The following is a 16,433-nucleotide window of genomic DNA, read 5'->3' on the forward strand; positions in this document are numbered from 1 at the left end:
AGACCCTGATAGACAGCTAAGAAGGCAAGTTAATGTAAAAAGTATTTAAAATCCCCAGTTGTAGGAGGTGCCTAAGAGGCCTAAATTGTTGTGTTTGTTTTTGGTTTTTTGTGACACAACCATTACAATCTAAGTCAAAAGAATATTAATATGCCATAATACTAGGCCAAAAACTATGTATGGGAACAGGGCCTATCACCAATTAGATCCATGGGTTTTGGTTCCCTTAGCATAATTATCAATACTTAATCAGTAGTCTCCAAATTTTACATAAATTTCACAATTCTGATTAGTGTGAGATTTCCTGTCTGACAAAACTTTGAAGATGTGTAATTGTATCCAAATCAGAGGCTCCTTTCAGTTTTTCCTTAGTGGGTCATGGTCATCAGTTCGCCGTGAATTTAGCTCTATTTTTTCGACATTTCTGAGTATTCTTTACAGCTGTCTTATACAACCCTTATAAGAAAAAGACTTCATGAGAAGAACATGGAGGAAAAGTCATGGGTAAAAGTGACATCACATGCTTCAGAATTGCTGAATCTATGACTTCTCAGTTAACCTTTTTTAAGCTTCTCACTTCCTCTCTCCCTTTTTTGCAATTTTTCCTACCTGGGCTTGCCTCCATAGAAAAATTTAAAGATTATAGTTATCACACACTCAATTTTCTGGTCTTTATTTATTTTTCTTAATTTTATCATGTGCTGGACATTTCAGATTTCAAACTTAAACCAGATTTTCCACGTCAGGAAAAAGCACCAGGCAGCTTCAGTGAACGGCAGGAACTTCTTTTCCATACCCAGACATAGTTGAAAGTACTGCAGATAGTGACCAAAAGAAGAAAGACTTGTGAGTTTATTATCAAGAATGGGTCAAGCACGCAGTTCTCCACTTTCCTTGCCTCTCTGATTCCTCCACTTGCTGTTCCTTTTCTTTTTAACTCTGTAATAAAAATCTATCTTTCTTCCTTCATTTATGTGTGGCAGCTCTAACTAGCAGGCAGTTCTTCTCAGTCTCTGACCCTAAAGACTTGTGGCCTGCTCAAAACACAAATGTATGCTTCTGCTTTAAGGATTGAACAGTTTTAATGACTAACAATGTCATCTCAAAATCTGATTTCATCTTGATATTTTCCTTTTCCTCTCAAGCTTCTGTATGCTTCTTTTTATCCATTGAAGTAAAAACACTTTAGAAAAGAAGCTCTATTATCTTCACTTTATAAATGAGTCAAATGAGTCACAGAGGTAAAAATCTGCTAGCTAAGAACTTTCATCAGGTCAGTAACAGCTAAGTATAAAATTCAGGTCTCCTGACCCCAATCCAAAATATGTTGTATTACCCTACTTTAATCTGTTGAAATCAGCAAAGTGGATGACTTGATAAATTGCTGCTCAGTACAAGCAAGAATGGCAGGAAAAGACATCTAAGTTGGAACACAAGCTGCTGCTTGTGTATGTGAGGTACTTATTGGCTAGACTGTAAGTAAAAACAAGAGCACAACATAAAATACCTTTGCCTAATTAGCTTTTGTGCCATGTGTGCCACAGGTGAAATTTTTCTTCTTAAGTATCAATTATGTTTGTAAATTTTTGTTGCTGTCTGTACCTCATGCTTGGTAAAATAAGACGATAACCCATCTACCACTTGCTTAGCCAAGAGTAGTTGTCTTCCTACTTACATCATTCTCAATGTATAAGCTTGTATCTCCTTGCAACTGAGTATGTGGGCCTTGAGCACAGCTGGTACTCACTGAAACCACTGGGGTTAACACAGCATGTGACCCTACTTCTGCCTAGCAGCTTACTCTCTTGGAGGGCTGCCTCAGACTGAAGGAGCTCAATCCAAGTTACTTACCATTTCTATTGATGTTGGTCTCAGACAGAGACACAAGGGTCTTTTTGATTTTATAGTCTGAGTGCATGGTGTGGGATTCATTATTCTGAAAGCAGGAACATCTCTGTATGCCAGCTAAGGACTGCTAAATTAGATTCAATAAGACATCATAGAAGGACAACAGATGATTAATTGGTACTCAGTTATGATGAGAGAGAGGACGTGAGGCTTAAAGCCAGATTTCTTAAGCCCTAGCTCAGGAATCAGTTTGTTACACTCTCGTTGGCTTATATTGAATAAATTCAACAGCAGCTGCTTAAGACTATTTTTCCAACCTGACACCTAGGCCCTTCTTTCAAAGCACAAGAGTGGGTTTAAATTCCAGCATGAGACAACTGAGGCAAAGTCTCTTATTGTTGGGAAAAATGCACTGCCATAGGGAGAGTGGGAGAGAGAAGGGGAATGAGATTGAAAAATGAAAATAAAAATAAAGGAAAGGATAGTGCCAGCTGTCCTTTCAAATGAATGCACTTTCAGGCAGCTATGTTTGAACATAGAGTTGAAGTGTCCAAATACTGGAGTGGCTTCAACTGTGAATCTGTTTTCATAGATCAACATAAAAGCAGCAATAAGTTCAAAACTGTGTTTTGTGAATAAAGTTGATTTCAAATATACTGTTCCACTCAGAATTCCATTTTGATTCCATGCCTGGCATGCTGGTTATACTGAAACACATTTCTACTCACTAAGCCAAGGTGTCTATCGTACTTTTTAACACATTTCTAGTCACTTAGGCACAAGTAGACACTTAGGGTGTCTACTTGTATTTTGTATTGAGCTTCTGTCCTGTTCTAGACTTAACCTTTTCACAAAAGTACCTCATAAAAGAATTCTGGATATTAAGGTTAAGTGAAGTCAGATGGCATTTGCTGTTGTCAAGTCAACTAAATTTTACCAGATTTTACAGAAATATGCATGGCAAAGGCTTGCATGTGGCCCTTGAAGAATTCTGTTAAAATCAACACAGAATCCGCATTGCAAAGGTGACTTATTGATGCCTAAGTGTGACTAAAGAGGAAGTGAAGCCTGAAGCAAACATATCAAGACAACTAGTGGTTTATGCTCTTTATTTTAAAGCAGATGGATGACCATCATTTATGAAATACAGCAAAAATAAACAGTTTCAGTCAGATGCAAAAAGGTGTCATCTTTTCAAACAACAGACTGGCTTGGTGTTGGTACACCATCATAATCATCTGAGTAGTGCTGATACTGGTCAGTAAGAAGAGGCTGATGCAACTCATCCTTATTTTTCTTGACGCGTACAATACATGCAGCAGCAGCAAAGATAATTGCAACAAGAACCAGTGCAGTCACTATTGCTATAGTTATCATCTCTGTGACACGGAGAGCCCGACCTACAGGAAGAAAAAAGAGACAGTTATTAAAAGTAAATGTCAAGTATATGGATAAACATCACGGGGACAAACCAAAGCTCAGCATCCATCATTATTCAGTGAGTTGTGGAATAGAACTTGTTTAAATTTTGTTTGATAATATGTGAGGAAATGCAGTCTATCTTGTTCCACTCTAAAGCCAGTTCTGGACTTTTCTTCTTCCCTCTGGTTTGTGAGGCATTTGCATTCTCTGTTGTGATTTAATGAAGGCATATGGTATAGGAATAAGGACCTTCTGCAAGATTAAGATCCAAATGAGAACTTCTCCCAGAATTGAAGTGGATAGTGGGAACTTCATGGTGAAACAATCTCTGATCAGTACCTACACTAAATGCCAAAAACACACTTGGAAAGTTAGGTAGAAAGGAGAAAAAGACCTTTACAAAGACAACAAGTATTGTTTGTGAAATTTGAATAACTTTGTTATATGATGCATAAACTTAAAGGGACAAAGACATGATGAGAAAAAAAGGAAGAAAAAGTATCTAGATATTACAGATTACCTGGCCACTCGACTTCGTAACTGTATCCCAGGTTTTCTGGTGCAGTAACAAACATTTCATTATTGGTAACTGGAGGCCAGAAAGGTACCATGTTGTACTGTCGGTTATGTCCAATAGGGGCATTCTCCAGTGGATATGTTGAGATATCTAAATTTTAAATTCAAATCACATTTCTGTAAACAAAATTAAAGTAACTTGCCCTATTTAATTTTTTTTCCAACTCAGGATTTTGAGTACCTCAGTTTTTTCTTTCTAACCTAAGCTATTCCAGGAGGATTGTTTTTCCAGTGCAATGCATACAGAGCAGAGGGCTCTGCACTGTGAAAAAGAAAGATCAGTAATGATATCTCTTTTTTTAATGGAAACCATCAGTAAATTCTAAAAATTTCTGCCCATGTTGGGCTTTTAATTTCTTGTCACGTGGAAAAGGAGAAATATGTATACATGGAGGACTGGGAAAGGCTTTTTTCTACATTCTAGTTTTGCCTGATTGTAACAGTGCTGAACAGCTCTCTCGTCCAGTTCCAGAAGACAGCTAATGTAAGTTCCAGTGGAATTCTTTTGCAACAATTTGTTAAATCAGAAGAAAGCTGAAGTAAAACAAACCAACCAACCAACCAAACAACCCCCAGCAAAAAAGGACAAAAAAAAAGAAAGTTCACCTTGGTAAGATGATGCAAAACCTTGTGATAGTTCATGCAAGTACCACAAGGGGATACAATTGCTCTCTGAGAGCTATCTGGGAAAATTACATGAGGCAGGTTGTTGTGGAAACTACACAAAGAAGTCTCAGTTGTGCAACAACAGCTGTCTTCTATAGAAGAAGGAAGAGGGGGATGGATTATTCCAAGAGGAATACAGTTGCTGCATTGTGCAGACTGACGCATGGACATAAATGTTATGCAGAATTCTCCCCCTAGCACACTGACGCCAGTCTCCTTCCTTCTTTATTTCTTTTTTTTCCTTCCTTCCTTGCAATTCCTTCCTTCTGTTCTCCCTTTCCCCATCTCTTTCACTTTCACCCTTATTACATTTCTGTATTCTTTTGGGAGTTAAAGAAGCAAGAGCTGCAACAGCGATCATCCCTTAGAAGTATATGGAGATGGTTATTGAATACTGGTAGTATATCACAGATGTGGTAAAAATTAATCTACATTCATCTACATGCCATCTACATGGCATCTGTTCTTCTTTGACAAGAAGAAACATAAATATTTCATCCACAAAATAATGGAATGTCCTTCCAGGGTTACACTGACAACCACCCACCCTGCCTCTGTCCGTGAGAACATCTTACCTGCAGAGTGCCGTCTCAGCCACTCATCAAAAAGAGCATCTGTAAATGTGTGCAGGAGGACAAAAATGGGATCATTTGGTGATAAATGAGTTTGCCCTCCTGTTCCATTCAAAAATAGATGAGCCAAGTTGTGAAGACTTCGAACTGCTGGATCATATTTTCCAGAAGGATCACTGTACCCTGAATATGTAAAAAAGGAGTAACACAAAAAAATTCCTGTGATAATGTTGCTTGGAATCTGCATTTGCAGATGAACATTTCTTTTTTTCTCTGAGAGAGTTTCGAGTCGTTGCGTTGCCTTGCTTAAAATAAATGGTTAGCTAATCCTTTACCTACTGGCATTTGAGAAATGTCCCTAGCATGCATATTTTCAGATTAAAATAACCCTTACAAAAGAATGCTGACAATATGGAGTGCAAGGCTGCTGGGATCTAATGGAAAAATGGACAAAATAAACCACATCATAGCATGAAAGTAAAGGTATATATTTAGGCCCTAATATATCTTTCAGCATAACTAAAATAGTTGCACGTGTTTTCTATTTGCTGACTAAAGTGAGTATATTTTCTCATCTTTTCTAATGAGCCAGCTGTTAAGCTTCCATACATCATTTCCATGTGTACTGGGAATACATGTCAGAAAGCTTCACATGCTCCGTTTTCACTTTTTCAGTGAAGATAGTGCCTCTGTAACTTTGTTAGTGCCCAAAACATCATACCTCGTGTCAGATGTCAGGATCTGAAACATCATGAGAAGTCCTCCTGTTTTCAGGCTTTGGCCAGTCTTTCCAGAGAGGGATACATACAGTTAATTGGCTAAAGCCGTATTTAGATACCTAGGTATTGATAGCCCATTTGTCAGACTTGGTAAGCATTCAGAACTTTCAGATATACTTAGAAGGTTGGTGCATTTTCTTGGTTTTGTTCTTCAAGAGAAAGGAAAAGGAGTAGATTCTATGTTTAGTAGGATTTATGCTTCTTTAAAAGAGACAGTTGTCTATGTGAGGTCTGGCAGGGGTCTGAACTGTCACTTTGTAATCTCTTCCTGTTACAAAATAGGGATTATTAAAGTACAGAAGTTTCAGGATATCGGCTGAACAGTATAAATCAAATATGTATGCTAGTTTCTCTGTTGGGGGTATGTCTGTTCAGACATCAGTGACTGAAAATTTAATTTTAAATGTGTAAAGCTTATAGAAGAACAAAGTTATATGGTCCAGAGAGTAGGACTAACGTGTTTAGCAATAAATCCTATACCCAGACATCAATACCACTGCAGTAAATACTACCAAAGCTTAAAATTTATTTTGCTTTCTTTTATTTGTTTTAATTCAGATACAAGAATAGCTGCTAGAAGCACATGTTTCCCTCATTTAAAGATGCAGCTGAATCAATCTGCAGGGAAGGACTGTCTATTTCCAGCAACAGCAACCTATTAACTGTGTTTCAAGAACTTGATTTCTTGAAACATTTCTACTTAGTATGCCATCAACAGATTTTTAAGGCTTTTACACATTTTAAGAGACACAAGCTATGGCTATAAAGCAATTTAGCCAGAACTTTTTTCCACTTAATACTAAGCTAATACTTAATGCTAAGAACAATGTGTTCTTAGTGTCCAGTAGCCCGTCTCCAAACTCATACTTCCAGTAGGAATAATGGCAAGCCTGCTTCTTGCCTTGTTTGGAGTTGTTACAGGTCTTCTTGTTTGCCATGTTTACCTTCTACTGTGTTACGGAAACTGTCTGTTGAATTGGAATAGAAAGGAGGAGTGTCAAATACACCAACTTCCAAACACTGGGCAACATCCTCAGGCTCTGGGAGACGCTGTACCATTGGTCGTGCGACATTTCCAGCAGGATTTCTTCGGATGGGACCACCCTCAGTGCCTGGGGATGGAGAGAAGAGAGAAAACAATACACAGAAAGTATCCTTTGCGTGACTGAACCATGGAGAAAAAAATCCCTCACAAATGACTTTACACTGAATGAATGGGTCAGTTCCTTGTGTCAGGCTAAGAATCTTCATGTAGTCCCGTGTTCTGGAACCTTTGTACCAGGATGTAAAAAAACATCTAGAGGCCTCTTACTGAAGTTTGTTGTTCTCTAAGTGCTTTGGGGAAATTTTCTATAGATTTTCAATGTGATTTCCTGATGAGATGGAGGACAACTTTTGAGGATATCCTGACAGAGTAGCCAAGGAAAGGACTATAGCTGATTATGTGCATGACTAACCCAATATTGTAGGATTTTTCCTATTTTTGTCCCCTATTTCCAAGACAATGCTGAGTTGTGGATTGAGGGTGATGAATGTACGAGAAATCAACTGGGATTTTTTTAACTTTTTTAGTTTGGGTAGGTGTGCTAGAATCCAATATTACTCACATTCAAACATGCTTCACATAGTTAACATGGGAATTTGTTAGGTGTTTGCATTTTAGGTGCAGAATGCCATGAAGGTTATAAGTGGAGTAGTCAGAAGAACACTTAAGCTTCATTTAAGAAATTACACTATCAGATTTAGTCATTTATAGTGCAGGAGCTGAATAGATACTCCACAAGAAGAAAAGGGAAGAATTTTGTTCTTCTTCTGCTACAAGTTCCTGATCAAATTTTGAACTGCTTGGTGTCTCAGTGCAAGACAGATGATGGGACATGGATCATAAGAATATTAAAGACTAAGAATATTAAATATTAATATTATATTCTTTATGTATTTATATTCTTATATAAATATTAAGAATATTTAAGAATATTAAAAAACCACTTTAAGACTTTTTTCACTGGGAAAAGCCGTTGCATTGTAAAGTACTATATTTATTTATTATTAGGAGGATTTTCTCTCCAGATGTCTTCCATCATTCATACTTACTGTTACAGATGGTTCCCAAAGTTTCATAGTCTTCTACATTTTCACATAGCACTCTCCACTGAGAGAAGATTGAGTTTTGGCTGATAAGAGTGACATCAAAATTGCTTCTAGCTCCCATCAAGTCATCTGAGCAGATATCACAAGTATTTTGTCCTGTTGCAAAGTTCCAGTAGGGCAGTCCAAAACTAGGATCCTGTAGCATGTTCTAAACCACATAAATATAGTGTTATTACACATGTGATGCAGACAGCTATAATATTTACTGCTAGAGTGATGTTAAAAACAGTTAAATACATCTTAATAAGAGTCAGAAGATTGCCTCATAGAGGAGAGGAACTCTATGGAAAATTTATGTAAAACCTTTTGGTAGTTTCTCACGTTGATGCCTTTTTCAACAGAACAGATGGTTGGACTATTGAACTGAGTCATGGATCTCCCTCATTAATAAGACAGTACGTCTTCCATGAAACCATACTGTGAATAGTAAGAAAAAGAAATTTATGCTGAGACCCCATTTTCCAAATATTTTTAATGGCCTGTGAGAAAGAGCAGTGTTTGTAGCACACAGTAACTAAGACAACTGTGGAATGACTGATGGAAAAGTAAAGAACAGGGGTATTGGGTCTTCAAATTGTCATGGTTTGGTTCCAGTACAGGTTGGAGTTGAGCAGTTGTGGAGATGGCAAACCAAATTATTTTAACTTATGATCAAGTCTAGTGACATAAATAGGAATATATGTTAAATCACAAAGAGGTAGAACTTCTCAGGTCTTCCACATAGCGAAATTACACCGACATCAAATATAAGCTTTGGAGGGGAGTTTGTGCCTCAGTCTAAAGTAAAGCCATTAAAGCTGATGAAAACACTGCAGTTATTTCAGGCACTGTTTAATCGTTGCCTTGAAAACCTAATTCTTGTTTTTTTAAGAAGGATGATGGTCCATAAAATGCTATATTTTATTTATGGATAGGCCTGCATAAGAGAAGGGAAACAAGAGAATTGCTGATTTCTGGAACAAGGTATAACAAAACATTAATTTCTCTAACCAGTTACGCAAACAAAATATGATTCTGAATCCCCAAACCATCTCTGTTTTCCCTTTCTGTAAAATTTCTGATGATTTGGTCATTTTTATTCAAGAATCATGACCTTTACATTAAAAATACCACCAGAAATAATATTGTTGGTCCAATAAAATGTCTTATATAGATATATATAGAACTTGTATCTATTTTTCCAAGAGATTTTTATGTAATTACTCTGATTAAAATATTATTTTTAGAAACTCTATAAAAATGACTGTATAAAATCTCAGTGCACTTAACTAAATTCAGTGTACCCAGTGAGTTGCTGAAATTGAAGCAGAATTATTTCATAATGTTGAAGAAGCTGCTATCAATTTTTGCCTATTGTAATATAGAGAGAAGTTATATAACTGTACAAAACATAGCATGAACACATGACTCAACAATAATATGAACTTCACCTGCATGTCTCTTTCAAGCTGCAATAGATGGTACCTATGCCATGTGACAAAAGCTGGTCCCTCATGAGAGAAATCAACTCCTCCAAAACTCTGCTGCCCTGCACCAAGGAAAGTTTTCCTGACAGAATAATAGTGAGACCACACAAAGTAGTTATAAATGGAGATATTCTCGAACTGTGGTGTGTTGCCATCTGGTCCAAATATTTCTTCACGTCTTCGTGTGGCAATGACAATGTCAGGGTGGATTGTCACCTTGGCTTGGTGCAAGGCATTCACAAAACGATTCCTTTCTTCTGCGCTTAGATCCAAAAGATTCCTTCTGACTGTGATAATACAGAAGAAGCAAATTACCAAAGTTACTCATCTGAACCCACAGAACTAATTTATTGTGTTCCTAATATCTCTAAGTCCCTTTTTCTTCAAGAATTCATCTTCTTTTTTTTTTTTTTTTTTTTTTTATTGGGGCAATTCACTGAGCATAAATAGCAAAAGTTATTTATCATGAGAAAGGCTAAAACAAATAAAAATAAAGCCTCAAACCTTGAGATTTTAGTGCTTTTAGAAGTACTGTTGCAGATTATCTCTCCATTCTGTCAGAGTAATTACAAAGTGCTTTGTTGTACAAACCTTTCAGAACCTCATCCAATATATGTAAGGTTTCCTATGGTAGTACTCTACAAGAAATGAATACTATAAAACAATTTATAATAATCAGAAATTCTGATGTTTGGCAAGATAGTAGAGAAGGGCATCATTTATGCTTGAACCTTTGTAGGAAAAATGGGATATTCACCAGTGAATTATTGTGAATTTATCACAGTACAATATGTCTTTTTAATGTCATTACATGACATTATTAACAGTAGCCATATATTAGTCCTTTTTACTAATATACTCAAAATAATTTAAAAATATTGTTATCCACATAGAGAAAGTGAAACAAGGAAGTAAACTGACTCTTTGAAATACCAGTATTTCAGCAAGTAGAACAGAGTTCAGACCACCTCAGCCCCTCTTTCATCTGGTCTGAGAAGACTTCGGTCTAAGTTTAGACTAAGATGCAGGTAGAAGTCCTCACAGTTGTTCTTCAACGTGTACTTATTTTCATTATAAAAAAATACTGTAAAAATCAATGATTGTCCAAATGAGTGACAGATTATGTTGACACATGAAGCAACAGGTCTTCAGCATGAATCTACGTGAAGAATGCAAGTGAATTTCGTTTCACTATATAAACTTGATTGGGTGGGGAATATTTTGATTTTTTTGAACTTTAAATAAATACTTCTGTGAAACATGAATTTCATTTCATCCTGAAATGCTTTTCTTTTTTGCAGAACTGAAGTGATATGCTAGCCTTCATCACTGAAGAATTATTTGGGGGTGTTTTAAGTAGTGAACTACAAATATCCATCTAATTTTGATTTATGTATGCTTCTTAACCTTTTTCTTTTTCAAAGTATATGCCTGAAACACAAGAAATAATTGTGACTATTATTAAAATTAGTCATGAATTGAGAAGATCTGAAGACACCAAACTGCATCTTAAAACTATTTAATATGGATATGCCAACAGTAATCCAGTAATTATTTTTAAACTCTGAGCAGATAAACCCGTGGCTAAGAATGGTCAAAAGAGGTGACTTCCATGGGGAAACTTAAAGCATACTAAGAAGCTATTTTACTCTTTTTAAACTCATGTTATTATGTGTGATATATCTGATTTGCTTAGGGTTTTACTGAGTAGTAAAGGATTTAATAAGAAAGAAAAATGAGAAGTGCTCTTGTATACCCTAGAAAATCAGCTAAATCTGCTTTTTGCCTGTCTCTAGATTTAGATTGCTAGGTTTGTGCATGTTAACATTTGTTTCTTTGTTATCCTTCAGTTATCATCATTGTAATACAGAACAGGCCAGAACACCAGAGAGTACAACCCGGCTTAGCAGATCCAAGACACGAGTCATAATTTCTGCTTTCTAACTTGCTTCTTGGAGTTCAAAGGATGAAAAAAAATTCCTAAGATCTTTCCTATAGCCCACAGGGGTTTTTTTTAAAGAAATCTTGTTAAAATTTTGATTTAGCAAGCAGTGCTTTGTTAGCCATTGTTGGAACATGCACTCATATTCATGGAACATTTTCTATCTGGTGGAAACAATGTCAGTGCTGATGTCTGTTTCTGCACTGCACGTTTGTGCTAGAAAACTCTTGTTTCTCATGTCAACAGAACCCATATCTCATTTGAGGATTTATGGATTTTACAGGATATCAATAATACTTTTAAAATTAAAAGTGTGTAAGTTTGAAAATAAAGGCTGAAACCTTGTTCATTCAGATGGTTTTGACTTGAGAATAAGGATCTCTCCCCAAGCCTTCTTGTCTTTTTCAATTTACCTACAGTATTCAACATTTTTCCTGAAAGGATTGCATATCCATTTCAAAAAATTTTAGACATTTGTTTACTGATATTCAGGACTAAACTGAAACTGAATAACTCTCAGAAAGGTTCATTTGTTCATCTGAACAGTTCATAGTTGTGACTCAATGCCTTTAAAGATGTTGACAGCAACTAAGTAAGGAAAAATTTACAAGGCCAGATACATCGTTTAGAAATGTATTAAGAAATTTTGAATGAAAAGAGCTGCTGTCACTACTACTTAAAGTAGTCATACTAAGCTATTAAACATAGTATTATTCCCAGACATACTCACAAACACATATACATGTCTATATACATTGCTTTACTTTTAAATAATTCTAAAAATATATATTTATTTTCTTAAGTAATTTCAAATAATTTTTTTTTCAGCTTAGATGTTCTATCCTTTAATGGACTTGGTCCTAATCCTACATTGTCTACAGGTTTCATTTCTTCCTTTTGTGGGGTAGTAAATGTAAGTACTAGATACACAAGCTGTACAGCTCATATAGCACCTGCCTTAATAGATCCTACAGCTACATAACATTGCTAAATAAATATAAGAGATATTTTGTATTTTAAAGAAGAGAAACATGCCAGATACATTTAGAAGCAAGTACTGACAAGGCAGTTTTCATCTCATATTTCTGATGCTCTTACCTATATTAATCTGTTGGCTACAGGTAGGTCCAGTCCAGCCAGGTCGACATGACCCACAGTTGTAGCCAGAGAAGTTACCATTGCACCGGCAGGTTTGGTTGAAGAAGCGAATGGGCCATTGCTCACGGTCATCCCGCCCATCATGGATGTACTGTGGGCCATGTGGGCGTGAATCCGCAGTCACCTGCACACACCGGCCCCTTCCCGTGGACACGCCACACCGGTCAGTACCTGGCCCGAACACAGGGAAATAGTCTGGGCAACACATGCCGCTCCTCAGGGACTCAACAGTTGCACACTGACGAGGGAACTGAGCTCCAGCTTGGTCCAACATGCTAAGTGATAGCAGAGAAAGGAAGAGCAGCGTGGGGATCTGCATGACAGCAGGTCAAGCAGAGCCAGCTCGTTCCAAGAGCTGGCTGTCCACACACGCTGACTTTCCTCTCCTGTGGATGGGACACCCAGGTCCCTCTATGGAGAGAGAGAGAAAGAGAGAGAGAAAGAGAGAGAGAGCAGAATGAAAACAAGTAATACAAATCTCCCATAGGCTACCCCTTCCACGCCAGAAAATTCCTTCTAACTCTACACTTCAATGCACCGTCTGAAAAGGCAAACAATTCTAACCACAGATGCTAATGTTCTTCTCTTCTAACAACCTGCACGAGATATAGTAACTATATAGATATATATTTGCTCATTGACTTCTAAGTTCTTACGAATTGCTCATTCACAATACACACCTGCCGGTCAGATTTGCTTCACTATCACAACATGCTAAAACTTGATTAAGGCACCAGTTTTCTGAACCTTTTATTTTCATCCTCCCTCCCCTCCCCCTAGTTCACGCCTTTCTTTTCTGAATTAAACTAGTACATCTTGTTCTACACTCAGCAGTTCTCCTCTGTATTCCCTTGCTGTTTTCTAATGACAGCTTAATCAAAAGGTGAAGTTACACTGCTGCATGCATTGTACCTGTTCTCTCTTCCTGGTATCCCTCCACTGCTGAGATCCTGCTCTACCTCTGCACGTCCTGCGGCTGTGTCTCACCCAAAATAAGCACGGCTAAATTCTCTCCTGTTTCAGTCTGATTGCTAATCCTTCTTCTACCAACACAGTATGGCTTGGCCTCACCCTCCTTCCTCTATTAATCCCCTTTCTACTTCAGTGCATTTCTCTGGACTTTAAGTACTTGAACAGCACATGATTTCTTTCATGCTTATCTCCTTGTGATTTTACAAGTTTTAGCAAAGGTCAGAGACAAATACTTGAATTCAAAACAGAACAAATGTGAAGGTTTGTTTTTTGTTGCCTTTTTTTTTTTTTTTTAATTACTTGCAAAGAAAGGCTCACTTGAAAACAGACAAAGACAAAGAACACTTGGGAAAATCACATTTAACAGACACTTAAAAAAAATTCTTCAAATGGCATTTTCAAGATCAGCCAGAAGTAAGTGACTAAGATATGTTATTTGTAAAATTAAACACTCTAATCTCAAATTTACAGTTTTTATTTTAAGTATTTATTTTGATGCTAAAATAAAAAAGCAATGATCATATTGAAATTTCCCAAAATGCTAAGTTCTGAGAAGGTGCTATGAAACAAAAAAATAGAGAGGTAACGAAACAGAGAAAAACCATCTCTGAAATGAACAAAGTGCTTCTTTCACCTTTACAAGGACAACTTTCATTGAGCAAAAATGACCTTATTCAAACTCTAACTCTCTTTCTGAACTTTCAGTAAGAATGGATTTCAGTGAGGTGAAGATATTTTGTGAAGAAACATCTTAACTGGCACCAAGACAAAACACTAACAAGTTTTCTGGGAAAAGGTTCAACCACCGTACAACTGACATCAAGCAGAAAATGGATTACCTACTTCTTCTTCTGCTTCCCTATAAGCAAGTCATAGTGCAAGAGTGGACCCAGTTCTACCAGAAAACAGAAATAGCTTTTTTGGTCATTTATTCTTACCAACCTGCAGTGCAACACAGCAGTGAACTTTGCCCCCTGTACCTTGTATAACTGAACATGCTACAGCTTGCTTCAGTGTAGGACTTAGGCTTTGAGTATACTTCTCCATATCTTTAGTGTACTTCTCCATATCTTTAGTATACATTCTCCATTTGCAGAAGGGAATATTTACTAATCCTTAAATGAACTTTTATCCTTTTCTGACTTTTGTTTCATTCTCCATTAACATATATTCTTTTCTTTACTAGCTTTTTCCGCTTCTTTCCAAGCTAAAATCTTTTCTCTTTGAACATGTCTATTGGGATACATGTGACACAAATTCACTGTTATCACATCAGAAGATAAACCATAGCTAGTAAAAAACCTCTTGAGATTTTATCTGAAAAGAGCTCCAAGTTCAAAGAATAAACATACAGGTTTTAGCTGTGAATATTTAGCAAATACAGCAAATTCATAATAAGCTTAGAGGGTATAAATCCTGTTCCTTAGACAAAGCCTCAGTAAAACAGAACAAACAGATGTACTGACGGGGGTTTGTTGGCATCATAAAACTTTCCCTTGTAATGGTGGATATGTTTTAGAGCTTTTGTAAACCTTCTGCATAGAACATACCTATGAATGTTTTACAACAAACTACTAGAGCTTCACCATTGTGGATCATTTCTATTCTTTGCCCCCAGGTGTTCCCTTGAGTTTCCTGTTGGAAATATTGTAGAACAGTTTGGTGAAACACAATCCTTTTTATAATTTTTATTTTGATATTCTTGCCTTTAGAGACTCTTGCACCCCTACTGTGCCTGGAGTGATTTGACCTTGGAGATTATCCAAATCTGTGTTCCTGTGGCTCTGTTCGGAAAGGGTTTGTCTGCAAAAGTAGGATAAGGCGGAAGAAGTCAACGCCTGAACCTCTAGCTCATTAATTGCCTGTGTGAACTAAAACACCTGAAAAGAGAGTTTAGCTGTGGCCTGTAGTCTAACCTACTGGAGAAGGTTCTGAAAATCTAACGAGTTCTATTTGAGCTTCAGTGGTGATGAAAGCTGAGGTACTGATTCTAACTGACCTCATGCCGTTAGCTGTACAGTCGAATATCATTTCTCTGGGAGCTATCATAGGGGTTTTGCTAAGTGCCCAAGATTTACAAATTCTTTAAAACAATATATACTTTGAGAGTTACCACAGTTCATTAAAAATTTTACTCCCAATCACAAGACACACAGACCTCTAGATATAGCAGATTTTGTCAACTTTGCCTAAGTTGCATGGGAAAGAGTTTGGTATTATTACGATTGTTTGTATATCTCCTCTGGTGTGATGACACTAAGCTGCAAGTATTTTTCAGCTGAATATTGGAGCAGTCAAGTGGGTGAATTTGGCAGCTGACAAACGAGCAGTTGAAGTAAGGGTAACAGATTCATCTTCAACTGATGGTAACTGACCCATGATTTACATTACCTGTCGATCTTGGCTAGGTCTCAAATGTCTTAGCTTCTATTTGTTAGTGTTGGTTTGGATTTATTTTTCTATTTTCTTTTTCCTTGTAAGTACCATCACTATTCAATCTTTTCACAAAATAATCCAGCTCCTAAGTTTGCAAAGACAGCTTTGAATTTTTTTGAGTTTCTTTTTCATTCCCACTAGAAGAAAATAATACTGATTATATGAAAAACAAAACAAACTTCTGTGATAACTGGGGGTTTTGAAGAGCAGTCAGAACTGATCTTCTAAATATATCATTTTCCTTCCAATATCCAAACTCCTCAGTATAAATACAAATATTCAGAAAATTTGGGCTCACAAAGAAATCCAAGCGATGTAGGGGAATTTTCTTTATGAAAAATGAATTATGAGAACATATTTAATTCTCATCTCTCTCTAGGTGTGAAAACATGAAAATATAATTTTCCAGAATGCAACTACATGTGTTATATAATAAAATTCAAGG

At 36.7% G+C, this 16,433-nt stretch overlaps 1 protein-coding gene across 2 annotated transcripts; it reads right to left on the minus strand.

The window, feature by feature from the left end:
- Positions 1-2,945: 2,945 nt before the first annotated feature.
- Positions 2,946-13,678, minus strand: TYRP1 (tyrosinase related protein 1). 2 transcript variants are annotated; one of them, XM_025894897.1, is made up of 9 exons: positions 13,540-13,678; positions 13,493-13,501; positions 12,521-12,991; positions 9,445-9,767; positions 7,958-8,162; positions 6,808-6,975; positions 5,088-5,267; positions 3,791-3,937; positions 3,033-3,248 (listed from the first exon to the last, which is right to left on the minus strand). In XM_025894897.1, the coding sequence occupies exons 3-9, from the start codon at positions 12,897-12,899 to the stop codon at positions 3,043-3,045; spliced, it is 1,608 nt and encodes a 535-aa protein (XP_025750682.1). In that variant the 5' UTR covers positions 12,900-12,991; positions 13,493-13,501; positions 13,540-13,678; the 3' UTR covers positions 3,033-3,042. The 2 variants fall into 2 exon arrangements, with proteins under 2 accessions (XP_008919875.1, XP_025750682.1); XM_008921627.2 differs by having other exon boundaries at positions 2,946-3,248; positions 13,493-13,657.
- Between the last annotated feature and the right edge of the window lie 2,755 nt (positions 13,679-16,433).

The sequence above is a fragment of the Manacus vitellinus genome, unplaced genomic scaffold (assembly GCF_001715985.3).
Source record: "Manacus vitellinus isolate BGI_N305 unplaced genomic scaffold, ASM171598v3 scaffold_18_pilon, whole genome shotgun sequence".
Lineage (NCBI taxonomy): Eukaryota > Metazoa > Chordata > Aves > Passeriformes > Pipridae > Manacus > Manacus vitellinus.